Genomic DNA, 13,463 nt, shown 5'->3' with positions numbered 1-13,463 from the left:
GGGGTGTCCGTCAGGGGGGGTACATCATACGGGGTGTCCGTCACGGGGTGTACGTCACACGGGGTGTCCGTTACGGGGTGTAAGTGACGGGGTGTCCGTCACGGCGTGTCCGTCACGGGGTGTCCATAACACGGGGTGTCCGTCACGGGGTGTCCGTCACGGGGTGTCCGTCACGGGGTGTCCGTCATGGGGTGTGCGTCACGGGGTGTCCGTCACACGGGGTGTCCGTCACACGGGGTGTCCGTCACGGGGTGTGCGTCACGGGGTGTAAGTGACGGGGTGTAAGTAACGGGGTGTCCGTCACGGGGTGTCTGTGACAGGGTGTCCGTCACGGGGTGTGCGTCACGGGGTGTAAGTGACGGGGTGTAAGTAACGGGGTGTCCGTCACGGGGTGTCTGTGACAGGGTGTCCGTCACGGGGTGTGCGTCACGGGGTGTAAGTAACGGGGTGTCCGTCACGGGGTGTGCGTCACGGGGTGTGCGTCACGGGGTGTCCGTCACACGGGGTGTCCGTGACGGGGTGTGCGTCACGGGGTGTACGTCACGGGGTGTCCGTCACACGGGGTGTCCGTGACGGGGTGTGCGTCACGGGGTGTACGTCACGGGGTGTAAGTGACGGGGTGTCCATCACGGGGTGTCCGCATTCCACCGGTCTGTTACTCTACTGGTGTATTACCCTGAATCCACTTCAATGTCTGTAACTTAATATCTCTGAATAATTTGTCCGAGCAAACATTTTTTGCAAGTTTATTTTATTCAATACCGGTTGATGTTTGTGCACCGTGTCCAATGTAACTTCAATGCGGTAATCTCTGCTCTGCTATTTTCTTATTTTGATCTGAATCCTATTTGTTTAATAGTTGTACAGCACTTAAGTTTACGTTTTTACTTTTGCTATTGGTGACCCAGGTCACTCTTGCAAATGAGACTGACCGTGGTCTCTTGGGGTATATTTTGCTTTAAAAAATACACTTGGAAATTTACACCAGCATAGCTCTTACACCAATGTCTCTCTTACACCAGTACCTCCAGCGACAGGTTTCTTTTCCATCATTCACGTAAAGAGTCAATATTCCAGACAGCGTCCACTACCCGCGCCATCCGACATCGAACACCACTGCGGCTCGGCGGGCTCTCGCAAAGACGTAGTGGGTTATGGGGGGCCTCCTCCCTCCCCCCCCACCTCACCCCTAGGGGGAGAAGCCCTTGGAGGCGAGGTCCCGGCGCGCTTCCCCGATCTGCGTCGCCAGCTCCTTGGCCGCGTCGGGGCAGTCGCCGAACGTTGCCAAGCCGATCCCCACGGACGCCAGCGAGTAGCAGCCGAGCAGCACCAGCGCGTAGGCCGGCAGGGGCACCAGGACGGCCCGCACGGGCGCGGGCAGCGCCGGCCCCGCCACCAGCAGAGCTGCCCAAAGGCCGAGTAGGGAGGCCGCGCGCAGCGCAAAGCGGGACAGGCGGGTCATGGCGGCCTGCGTGCCAAAGGGCCTGCCGGAGGGCCTGCGGGAGGGCCTGCCGGAGGACACGGGAGGAGGGCACGGGGGACAGTGGAGGTGGCGTGGACAGCAGCATCAGCGAGAGTGAGCAGAACAGGCAGCATCGTCAGCACGCCGAGCGTGAGAATGATCACCATCATCGTCAACAAAAGCATTACCATCAATCACCATATACTCACTCAGCACTGCACCATAGATTCAACACTGCACGTCGACTCAGCACTGCCCCTGTACATGAAGCAGTCCCCCTCCTTAGCCTCCCCTCTTCTCTATAGCCCATTCCCTCCCCTCCGTCCCTCCCCTACAGCCCGTCCGTGACCCCACGTGCCCTCTTCTTGTTACGGTCACTCCTTCCTCGGCCCTTGCCACTGCTCTTGCCATCTAAAGCATTCGATTTTTGTAACTGCTTTTAAAACCGATGTCATAGAGCGCCTTGAACTAATAGCCCTCTTTAAATGTAAAAATAAGTAAAATCAGCATCATCAGCAGCATCTTTATCATCCACATTATGCGCAACGCTATCAACGTCAGCATCGTCAATCATCGTCGTCGTAAGCATGGCCATCAAGATGCTCATTATCACCCATCAGCCCTCCTCCAGTGTCGCCGAGGCAATGCACGCTCGCCCACAAGGACGTGTGGCTGATGTGGGATGTGTCAAATCTCGTTTGTTGTTTGAAGGGACAGATGTGGCTGCTTTGGCATCCTGGAAACTCAACCCCAGGAATTTTGAGTTCCTAAAACCCCAATCCCGACGATACCCGGATCCTGAATCCATCAAACTCGCATCCCGAGACTGCGAATCCCTGGAACATGGATCTCTGAGCCCTGGATCACAGGAACCTGGATCTCTGGGCCCTGGATCACAGGAACAAGGATCTCTGAGCCCTGGATCACAGGAACATGGATCTCTGGGCCCTGGATCACAGGAACCTGGATCTCTGGGCTCTGGATCACAGGAACAAGGATCTCTGAGCCCTGGATCACAGGAACCTGGATCTCTGAGCCCTGGATCATAGGAACAAGGATCTCTGGGCCCTGGATGACAGGAACAAGGATCTCTGAGCCCTGGATCACAGGAACCTGGATCTCTGGGCCCTGGATCACAGGAACAAGGATCTCTGAGCCCTGGATCACAGGAACATGGATCTCTGGGCCCTGGATCACAGGAACCTGGATCTCTGGGCTCTGGATCACAGGAACAAGGATCTCTGAGCCCTGGATCACAGGAACCTGGATCTCTGAGCCCTGGATCATAGGAACAAGGATCTCTGGGCCCTGGATGACAGGAACAAGGATCTCTGAGCCCTGGATCACAGGAACCTGGATCTCTGAGCCCTGGATCACAGGAACAAGGATCTCTGAGCCCTGGATCACAGGAACATGGATCTCTGGGCCTTGGATCACAGGAACAAGGATCTCTGAGCCCTGTATCACAGGAACATGGATCTCTGGGCCCTGGATCACAGGGACCTGGATCTCTGAGCCCTGGATCACAGGAACCTGGATCTCTGAGCCCTGGATCACAGGAACCTGGATCTCTGGGCCCTGGATCACAGGAACCTGGATCTCTGAGCCCTGGATCACAGGAACAAGGATCTCTGGGCCCTGGATCACAGGAACCTGGATCTCTGAGCCCTGGATCACAGGAACAAGGATCTCTGAGCCCTGGATCACAGGAACAAGGATCTCTGGGCCCTGGATCACAGGAACAAGGCTCTCTGGGCCCTGGATCACAGGAACAAGGATCTCTGGGCCCTGGATCACAGGAACATGGCTCTCTGGGCCCTGGATCACAGGAACATGGCTCTCTGGGCCCTGGATCACAGGAACCTGGATCTCTAGGCCCTGGATCACAGGAACCTGGATCTCTGGGCCCTGGATCACAGGAACCTGGATCTTTGGATTCTTGGATTGCAACCCCTGAACACAGTCCCTCGATCCCAACACCCTCAGCACATGGGGGACCCGGAGCCCTGTCACCTGAAGCCCTAGAACCTGGGACCAGGAGGCTGAATCCTGACAACTTGTTGTCCTGCAAGCCGACTCTATGCAATCTGCATTCCTCAACTCTGGAGCCCTGAAACGCGAATACGTGGAACCCTGAGTACCAAGAGACCTGGCACCTTGACCCTGGATCCTCTTGAGACAGTAAATTTAGCTGTGACGGTCCCACCTGATGACGGAGACTTGTGTTGCCTCCGAAACGTCGTGATTTATTATTTTATTTATTATTTATCTTTCACCTACGTGACTTTCCCGAAAAAACCTAAGAGTACCCTGGATCCTGACTACGTGGAGCCCGAGAATGTAGATTACGTGGAGCCCGAGAATGTAGATTACGTGCAGCCCGGAGCCCTGCAGCGTGGATTACCTGGAGCCCTGGCGCCTGACTGTGAAGAGCCCGAAGCGCTTGGAGCGAGGAGGAGGATTGCGTGGGGGGGCCGCCGCCGCCTCCGTCTCCCGCTTCCGCAGTCGCGGCCGACGAAACGAGGCCCCGGGGTGACGTCACGCGGCGCGCTCCGTTGTTTATGACGATGACGTCATCGTCCCGCTCGTCAAACCCTGGCTCGCGATGACGTCACCAGGGCAGCGCGACGGGCTTTGTTTTTACGATGGCGTCATCGCAATCGTCATCAACCTCCCCCGCCTCTCCACCAACCGAACGTTCGACGACGTCATCGCGTCGTGTTTACATCTCCGCGGACGTTGCACGAGCGGCGTGACGTCACGCCGCAGTTTTTCCCGCGCGTGTTCGGCGAACGTCACGCGTGACGTCATCGACCGTTTATGAAAACCGCGTGGCCGACGTCATCCGTCGAGACCAAAACATATTTGTGACGTCACGCCGCGGCCGCTTCTGCTCGCTGGCGGCGCCTTCCACGTCCCGGCGCCGCGTCCCGCGGAGCCCCGTGCCGCTTGGCAGCGCTTCCACGGATCGAGGTACCCACCCCACCCACCCCACCCCCCCCGGGGGTGCGGGCACTGCAGCGCAGAGGGGCCTCTGCAGTCCCCGCCAACTTGGGTCCCCTGTGCGTGAGAGGGGTCCCCTGTGCGTGAGAGGGGTCTCTGTGTGCAGGAGTTGGGTTGCCTGCACAGAGGGGGTCTTGCACAGGGCCCCCCCCCCCCGGGCAGCGCTGACGTGGTGGTTATCTCACGGCCCATATCGGTGGCGAACATCTGAACCGGTCCTGGGCCTCCCCTAGGTCGACTCGGCCTTAATTTAGAACCTCGTGCGGTGTTTAAACATTAGCAGTGGAGATACAAAGGCGGCCGGGCGTGGTTGCTGGCCACCCACCCACCGCGTGTGCCACGCCAGCGGCCTGCTACACGCGACCAGCACTTGCCCAAAAAGTCTGTCAAAGCTATACGGGGATATTTGTCTATGTGTGTGCCTGTGTTACTGTGTGTCTGTGTCACTGTGTCACTGTGTCTGTGTCACTGTGTGTCTGTGTCACTGTGTCACTGTGTGTCTGTGTCTCTGTGTCACTGTGTGTCTGTGTCACTGTGTGTCTGTGTCACTGTGTGTCTGTGTCACTGTGTCACTGTGTGTCTGTGTCTCTGTGTCACTGTGTGTCTGTGTTACTGTGTGTCTTTGTCTCTGTGTGTCTGTGTCACTGTGTCTCTGTGTCACTGTGTCTGTGTGTCTGTGTCACTGTGCTGAGGGGACGGTGGCGTTTGTGCACAGACTGCCCTACATGACATCATAACAACAGTCTGGACCACTGGAAGGGTTCCGCAGGACTGGAAGGATGCCCTGGTGGTCCCCCTCTTTAAGAAGGGGGACCGCACAGACTGTAACAACGACAGGGGCATCTCACTCCTCAGTGTGCCGGGAAAGGTCCTGGCAAGGATTATTCAACACCGTCTTGCCAGGCACGCTGAGAGGCTTGCGGAGCCCCAATGCGGTTTCAGGAAAGGGCGGTCCTGCGCAGATGCCATATTTTCTGTCCGTTTGCTACAGCAGAGGTGTAGGGAATTCCAACAAGACCTACATCTCTGCTTTATTGGCCTGGTCAAGGCCTATGATACCATCAGTAGGCCTGGGCTCTGGGTTGTTCTTCGTGCTTTCGGAGTCCCTGACCTGCTGCTCCCTATCATTAAGGACCTTCATGATGGTGAGCAGGCCCGGGTAAAACTACGTGGCCGGGAGTCAGAGCCATTCCCTGTACACCTTGGGGTGCGACAGGGATGTCCTCTGGCTCCAACATTATTCAACATCTATTTCGACCACATAGTTCGTGAAACCTTCAGTAGCTGTACCGGAGGAATTTCCATCTGGTACAGATACAATGGGAGGCTGATCGATGCCCGGGTGCGGTCAAGGGATGGCTCCCTATTGGTCAACTACGTTATGTATGCCGACGACCTGGTAATTGCGACTCACTCAGAGGAGGAGTTGGAGGCGCTGCTGCTGAAACTGGAGTGTGCCACTAAGAGGTGGGGCCTTACCATCAGCCCTACCAAAACGAAGCACCGGCCTGGGTATTTTGTACCATCATGGGCAGTTGTGGAGAGAGTGGAGAGTTTCCCATACCTGGGCAGTGTGCTCATGACCGGCTCCGGTTTAATAGCGGAGGTCTCACTCCGAATCAGTCGAGCGGCAATATCTTTTCATCGGTTGCGTAACGCTGTGTGGAAGCTCCCTGGTCTGTCGCTCCGCACGAAGCTTCAGGTCTTCTCGCCCACGGTCATTCCCTCCCTTCTCTACGCTTGTGAAACGTGGACACCCCTAATGGAACATCTTCGCCGGTTAGAAACATTTAGGCTGGCCTGCCTACGATCCATCCTGGGTTTAACCAGGCTGGATTGTGTGAGGAGCTCACAAATCCTTGAAAGATCTGGACAAAGTCCCATCGGTGAGCTCCTCCGGCAGGCAAGGCTGCGTTGGCTGGGTCATGTAGCCCGCATGCCCAGCCACCGCATGCCTAAACAGCTTTTGTTCGGCCGGATCGAGGGGGCTAAACGGGCGCGGCACGGGCTAGAGAAGAGATGGAGTGATGTGGTACAGGAGGACGTGGAGCTGAGTGGACTTGCCGATGATTGGTAAGATCGGCCTCTGTGGTGGAGGCTCGTGAAGGACGCTGCTTGGCAGTTGGAGACAGTCGCCCTCCAACAACAGCGGAGGGCGGAGGAGCGACGCTCACAACAACGAGCGGAGCGCCGTGTGGCTAAAGCACAGCAAGTTGGCACAGTAGGGGGCACAGGCGGTGCATCAGCCAGTCATCTCAGTCAGTCGACCCATGGCATCTGGGTCTACCTCGTGACCTCCTGCCAGTGGGGGTTCGACACTTCACGTGGCCTCAAGGTGCACATAGCCTGGCACAAGCGTATTGGTGACATCACCGCCACTTAGTGGCGAATAGCGGTTGTTGTGTATCTTTGTCTCTATGTGTCTGTATCAGTGACAGCCATGAGGCCGAGTTAGGTCCGGCACACCTGTACTGTGCCACACCTGTACTGTGTGTGTGTCACACCTGTACTGTGTGTGTGTGTCACACCTGTACTGTGTGTGCGTGTCACACCTGTACTGTGCCACACCTGTACTGTGTGTGTGTGTGTCACACCTGTCCCGTGTGTGTGTGTCACACCTGTACTGTGCCACACCTGTACCGTGTGTGTGTGTGGCGCTGCCTCGCGCGGCTCGGGTGCACCTCCCGATTAGCACGGTTGGCTATGTACGACGCAAAAGAAGTCCAACGCACACACACAGGTGGACGATGTTGGGCTGGCGTGGGGCTCTGGACGAGGGCGGCTTTGACGATGGAGAGGGGCCAATGGGATCGGAGCACTCCTCGTCGGACGATAGCGACAAGGATCACGACGAGGTGAGCGCTACACACGCTGTCGCACTATACACGTGGGGCAACAATTATCTGAACCGGTCCTGGGCCTCCTCTAGGTTGACTCGCCACTGGGGAGACAAAGGCAGCTGGGCGTGATGGTGGCCACCCAACCTCTCGTGCACCTTGCCGGCCTTCATAGGTACACGCGAGGAGCACTTGCCCTAGCAGTGTGTCACGGGCTATAGCGGGGGGATCTTTGTCTTTGTGCGTGCGTGCAGCGTGAGGAGCGGCTCATCGTGGTGGGGATCTGCGCCATGGCGAAGAAGTCGCACTCGCGGCCCATGGCGGAGATCCTGGCACGCCTGCGCATGTTCCCCTACCTGAGCGTGAGCATCTTCCCCGAGGACACGATCCTGCACGCGCGTGTCGCCGAGTGGCCGGCCTGCCACGTGCTCATCTCCTTCCACTCTAAGGGTACGCACGCACCCACACCCACGCACGCACCCACACCCACGCACGCACCCACGCACCCACACCCACGCACCCACACCCACGCACGCACCCACACCCACGCACGCACCCACACCCACGCGCCCACACCCACGCACGCACCCACACCCACGCACGCACCCACACCCACGCACGCACCCACACCCACGCACGCACCCACGCACCCACACCCACGCACCCACACCCACGCACCCACACCCACGCACCCACACCCACGCACGCGCACGCACCAACTGAAAGATCCCCCGCATAGCCTCAGCAGAGTGTTGGGGCGTGCGCTCTCGGCGAGTAGCACCTGTGAAGGCCGGTACGGCACACGAGCGGTTGCGTGGTGAGCGCCGCGCCCGGAGCAGGACGGCGCCCTTCGGCCAGGCTGACGCGGAGCTTCGGCCGCGTGTCCCGCAGGCTTCCCGCTGGACAAGGCGGTCGCGTACAGCAAGCTGCGCAGGCCCTTTGTCATCAACGACCTCAACATGCAGTACCACATCCAGGACCGGTGAGCGCCCGCATGGCCGGGCCCTCTCCACCCCACGCCAACACTCACCCATTCAATCACACGCCCGCCTATCCTCTCACTCGCCGACTCGCCAATGCACTCAATCACACACCAGCTCACAGAATCGCTATCCAGGTGAAATCTCTCACCTGCCCATCCACTCATTCTCCTGGTCACCCACTCACTCTCTCACCCACTCTCTCACCCACTCACTCTATCGCCCACTCGCTCGCTCACCGACTCGCTCACTCACCCCCCAGCGTACCCTCTCATTCACCAACTCGCCAATGCACTCGTACCAACTCACCCAATCGGTATCCAGGTGAAATAACCCCGCCGGCTGGATAAACTGAAAATGAAGCCGCGTGTGGACGCGTGGGCCGCCGTGAGCGTGCGCGGCTGGATGTGTTTGTGGCGATGGCGTCGGCGGTGCGCCCGTGCGCAGGAGGGAGGTGTACCGGATCTTGCGAGCGGAGGGGATCGAGTTGCCGCGCTACGCCATCCTCAACCGCAACCCGGACCACCCTGACGGTGAGCGTCCCCCGCGAGGCCGCGGCGCTGCGGCCTGAGGCCCCACGCCAGGGCAGAACCGCCAAGGGCCGGGAACGGGACCGATGGTTCGGCGGCACACGAAGGCGGACAGGAGCTCGCGCGGCCTTATCCACACCGCCAGCTCAATGGAACTGAGCGTTGTGACCGGGTTGCCATTTGGAACCGCCGACTCAGAAAGTTGAGAGAATGTGGCCGTCCCGGGGTGGGGGGGGGGCTTGCAATAGCAGTGAACGTTGATGACTGGGCTGTACTGATGAGTCCTAAAGATGATGAAACCGGTCTACGCTCGTGTCTTTGTGTCTCTGCTGCTTGGGACGGCCTTGTTTTCTCAACTCCTTCAAGTGGTGGTTTGAAAGACAAAATGGCCACACAATCAGTTCTTTAAGCGAGTGCTCTGGGCAAGGCTGAGTGAGAGCTTTGTACACGCCACGCTGCACACCTTTGTGTGTCGCCCAAATCTACCGCTGCCTTGCTACTTGCTATCTAAGCGACAAAATAACAATGCAGATATTTCGCCTCCGTCCCACCTCTGTCCCTCTGCATGAAAAAAAACTCTTTTTTACACATCCCATCAGCCTGATAGGAGTGCATACATTCAGCAGCATTGGTTCAACAAGCAAAACTTGGAGCGGTTTCGACATGCAGTGTCTCATCAGTATCGTCGTCCATCGCTCGGACCATTGCTGGTGACTTTGCCAGATGCTTACAGTGTGTGGGGTTGGAGCCGTGTGCTCTGCACAACACCGAAGGGCACCGTGCTCGTGTCTCCATGTGTCGAGGCGCTCTTCTCCGGGCCACTGACCGCTGCGTACCGACGCGGGGCGAGGGCCGCGTCCCGCGTCTCGCTGAACCTCAACGCCGTCTCTTCCCCCCCCCCACCCACCGCCGTCCGTCTGTCCGGCCGGGCCTCCCGGGCTGCAGCCTGCGACCTGGTGGAGGGGGAGGACCACGTGGAGATCAACGGAGACGTCTTCCAGAAGCCGTTTGTGGAGAAGCCGGTGTGCGCCGAGGATCACAACGTCTACATCTACTACCCCACGTCGGCCGGCGGCGGTAGCCAGCGCCTCTTCCGCAAGGCGAGTTGTCCCGGGGAGAGTCCTCGCCGAGTCTCAAGACGTCGTGTTTAAGAGGGTCCTGCCAAGTGCGCCTTTGCCATCGTGATCGAGCCAGGAGAATGCGCGTTGGAACAGAGCGCCGCCGGCATCGCCGTGCCAAATTCTGCAAAGTTTGGCAAGCGCCACGAGAGGTTCCGGACGCACGCTCCGTGCCGCAACGCCGGCACACGCGTTGGTCACGCATTGCCTCCTCTCCGGGGTGATACCAGGACCGGGCAGGCCACCTCCTACCCCTGTGCTATGCGGCAATTGTCTGCATGTGTGCGTGTGTGTGTGTGTGCGCGCGTGTGTGTGCGCGACGTGTGTTGAGTGTGAGTAGCGGTAGCGTAGTGGTTAGCGCCGCACTGCGCTACGAACCCAGTAACTCGCTCATGGCCAACATCAAATGACGATTAACTGAACCGGTCCTGGGTCTCCCTTAGGTCGACTCGGCCTCAAATGAGTATCTGGTGCGGTATGCAAACATTGCCACTTGGGAGACAAAGGCGGCCTGGCATGGTATTGGCCACCCTTGAAGGCTTTCATAGGTGCTCGCTAACGGCACTTGCCCCAAACAGCGTGTATGGGATGCACGGGGAGAGCTTTATCTTTGTGCGTGTTGGCAGATTGGCAGCCGGAGCAGCGTGTATTACCCGGAGAGCAACGTGCGCAAGACAGGCTCGTACTTGTACGAGGAGTTTATGCCAACCGATGGCACCGACGTGAAGGTAATCGGCGCTCGTGGTGGGTTTGGCGTGCGTGTCTGTGTGTACGTGTGTGTCTATGTGTGCGCGTGAGAAGCAGTGGTGAGTATCCTGCGCTAAGAACCCGGTGACCCAAGTTCAATTCCCGCTCACAGCCAACACCAATGACGAATATCTGAACCGGTGCTGGGCCTCCCCTAAGTAGACTCAGGCTTAAATGAGAACCTGGTGCGGTGTGCAAGCATCAGCACTGAGGAGACAATGGCAGCCGGGACTGGTGCTGACCGCACATTTCTTCGCGTGCCGTTTCGGCCTTAAAGGGTGCTCGCTAACAGCACTTGCCCCAAGAGTCGGCTAACGGCTACATGGGGGATCTTTGTCTTTTTAGAGGGATATAGCCCACGTGCCCAGGCAGCCTCTGTTTGCCGATGATTGGCACCAGTGGTGTCAAGATCGACCTCTGTGAAGGAAGCTCGTGAATGATGCTACTGGGCAGTGGCAGGCTCGGTGCACAGTGAGGCTACTGGGCAGTCCAGCAACTCTAGGCAGCGTTTTCCCAGAGGAGCGACCCTCACAACAATGGGCAGAGCGCCGGATGGCTAAAACGCAGAGAAGTGGCACAGCTAGGAGCACGGGTGATGCATCTGCCAGTCATCTCAGTCAACCTGGGTCTTTTCCGCGACCACCTGCCAGCAGGGAGAGCCTCCCACGCTTCATGTGATGGCCTCAAAGTGCACCTAGCCTGGCACAAGGGCCGGTGGAGTGACGTCACGGCCATGGCGTGACGTCACGGCCATGGCGTGACGAACGCCGGTTGCCGTTTTCGACGATGTTGCGAGCGCGTGCGATTGCGCCCCCCTCCGTGCCGGCCCAGGTGTACACGGTGGGGCCGGACTACGCGCACGCGGAGGCGCGCAAGTCGCCGGCGCTCGACGGGAAGGTGGAGCGCGACGCCGAGGGCAAGGAGGTGCGCTACCCGGTCATCCTCAACGCCCGCGAGAAGCTCATCGCCCGCAAAGTGTGCCTCGCCTTCAAGGTACGAGCCCCGACTCGCCCACTTGTTTGCCCCCCCCCCCTGCCCACCTCCCCGGCCCAGCGGTGCTAAGATCGACCTCTGTGGAGGAGGCTCGTGAAGGAGGCTGCCGGGCAGTGGCGGGCTCAGAGCACTTTGAGGCAGTTGGATGCCCGAGCTGCTATTTTTCCGCTAGGGGCGGCAGCAGTCAATGCGCACCTGTGGAATTGAGCGGCGAGCGCGCTCCCACCTGGCCGCAGCACCTTGGGTTTCTCGCAGTCGCTCCGATTCCGCTGGCTTACCCTGGGGGAGCCTCGCCGAGTCTGAGGACTCTTTCACTAAAACGATATTGTTACTATTTGAAGGCCCACTGAGCTACGTAGCTCTTTTTCAGAAGCGACCTGGCTATCACAAATGATAGCTCAACAACGTGGCTCCTCATGTTGACATTTATAGCAGCCACATACTCGGAAAAACCGGAGGACACGCATACAAATCCAATGCGACCACGGGGAGAACATACAAACTCCAAATATACAGCAGGCGTCAGGGTTGGGATCGCACCCACGACCTCCTGTATGCCATTAATTCTAGGCAAGGTAGTCAACATCTCGGCAAAGTGGCGGGTCCTGCCAAGTTTTTGCTGTAGCGGGGGTCGATGTTGCTGGTGCTGCTTTGTGTGATCTCGATGGAAATTTATTTGCAGGTGATGTTTTCACCATTGGGGTGTTTGTGGCTGATACCGGTGTGTGTGGATTTTAGCTGTGAGACGGAACGGGGGAGAACATACAACCCCTACTCACACACACTCGCACACTCACTCTGTAGAACAGGGGGAGAACATACAACCCCTACTCACACACACTCTCACACTCACTCTGTAGAACAGGGGGAGAACATACAACCCCTAATCACACTCACACTCACTCTGTAGAACAGGGGGAGAACATACAACCCCTACTCACACTCACTCGCACACTCACTCTGTAGAACAGGGGGAGAACATACAACCCCTACTCACACACACTCGCACACTCACTCTGTAGAACAGGGGGAGAACATACAACCCCTACTCACACTCACTCGCACACTCACTCTGTAGAACAGGGGGAGAACATACAACCCCTACAAACACATACTCGCACACTCACTCTGTAGAACAGGGGGAGAACATACAACCCCTACTCACACTCACTCTCACACTCACTCTGTAGAACAGGGGGAGAACATACAACCCCTACTCACACACACTCGCACACTCACTCTGTAGAACAGGGGGAGAACATACAACCCCTACTCACACTCACTCGCACACTCACTCTGTAGAACAGGGGGAGAACATACAACCCCTACTCACACACACTCGCACACTCACTCTGTAGAACAGGGGGAGAACATACAACCCCTACTCACACACACTCGCACACTCACTCTGTAGAACAGGGGGAGAACATACAACCCCTACTCACACACACTCGCACACTCACTCTGTAGAACAGGGGGAGAACTATGAACTCCACACAGAAAGGCGGTGCCCAAGTTGGGAGTCACACCCAGGGCCTGCTTCTTGCTGCCAGGCACGAGAGTCACCGCGCCGCTCTCTCGTGAGTCCGTCGGATCGTTCTCTCCAGCCTCGTGTGATCGGTGGCGCTGTGCCCGTGTCCCCCCGTGTCTCCCCGTTTCCCCCCGTGTCTCCCCGTATCCCAACTATCCCCCCGTGTCCCCCCGTATCTCCCCGTTTCCCCCCGTGTCTCCCCGTGTCCCCCCGTGACCCCATGTGTGTCCCCACCCCTGTGCGTCCCCACGCATCCCCCTCT

General features: G+C 58.3%; 2 protein-coding genes across 5 annotated transcripts in view; one reads left to right on the top strand and one right to left on the bottom strand.

Moving 5' to 3' along the window:
• Positions 1-362: 362 nt before the first annotated feature.
• On the bottom strand, positions 363-4,015 carry LOC133354188 (dolichol-phosphate mannosyltransferase subunit 3-like). Of its 2 annotated transcripts, none has more exons than XM_061570829.1 (2): positions 3,476-3,608; positions 363-1,484 (listed from the first exon to the last, which is right to left on the bottom strand). In XM_061570829.1, exon 2 carries the CDS (start codon positions 1,460-1,462, stop codon positions 1,190-1,192), a length of 273 nt encoding a protein of 90 aa, XP_061426813.1. In that variant the 5' UTR covers positions 1,463-1,484; positions 3,476-3,608; the 3' UTR covers positions 363-1,189. The 2 variants fall into 2 exon arrangements, with proteins under 2 accessions (XP_061426813.1, XP_061426812.1); XM_061570828.1 differs by lacking the exon at positions 3,476-3,608 and adding an exon at positions 3,867-4,015 and having other exon boundaries at positions 436-1,508.
• Positions 4,016-4,339: 324 nt separating this feature from the next.
• Positions 4,340-13,463, top strand: part of LOC133354197 (inositol hexakisphosphate and diphosphoinositol-pentakisphosphate kinase 2-like) — a 29,512-nt gene continuing 20,388 nt past the window's right edge. For all 3 annotated transcript variants that reach the window (XM_061570848.1, XM_061570849.1, XM_061570847.1), the window contains exons 1-8: positions 4,340-4,435; positions 7,206-7,320; positions 7,557-7,752; positions 8,194-8,284; positions 8,730-8,815; positions 9,758-9,912; positions 10,557-10,658; positions 11,509-11,670. In XM_061570848.1, the coding sequence (XP_061426832.1) occupies positions 7,213-7,320; positions 7,557-7,752; positions 8,194-8,284; positions 8,730-8,815; positions 9,758-9,912; positions 10,557-10,658; positions 11,509-11,670 (900 nt within the window). In that variant the 5' untranslated portion in view covers positions 4,340-4,435; positions 7,206-7,212. The remainder of the gene's footprint in view (positions 4,436-7,205; positions 7,321-7,556; positions 7,753-8,193; positions 8,285-8,729; positions 8,816-9,757; positions 9,913-10,556; positions 10,659-11,508; positions 11,671-13,463) is intronic.

The sequence above is a fragment of the Lethenteron reissneri genome, chromosome 46 (genome assembly GCF_015708825.2).
Source record: "Lethenteron reissneri isolate LAM-NWPU_2019-01 chromosome 46, ASM1570882v1, whole genome shotgun sequence".
In the NCBI taxonomy this organism is placed as follows: Eukaryota; Metazoa; Chordata; class Hyperoartia; order Petromyzontiformes; family Petromyzontidae; genus Lethenteron; species Lethenteron reissneri.
Note: the sequence above shows the minus strand (reverse complement) of the source record. Positions and strands in the feature narration are given on the sequence as shown.

What these genes read in the sequence shown, in the direction of transcription:
- LOC133354188 (XM_061570828.1), bottom strand. Translation starts at nt 1,462, where the DNA reads ATGACCCGCCTGTCCCGCTTTGCGCTGCGCGCGGCCTCCCTACTCGGC.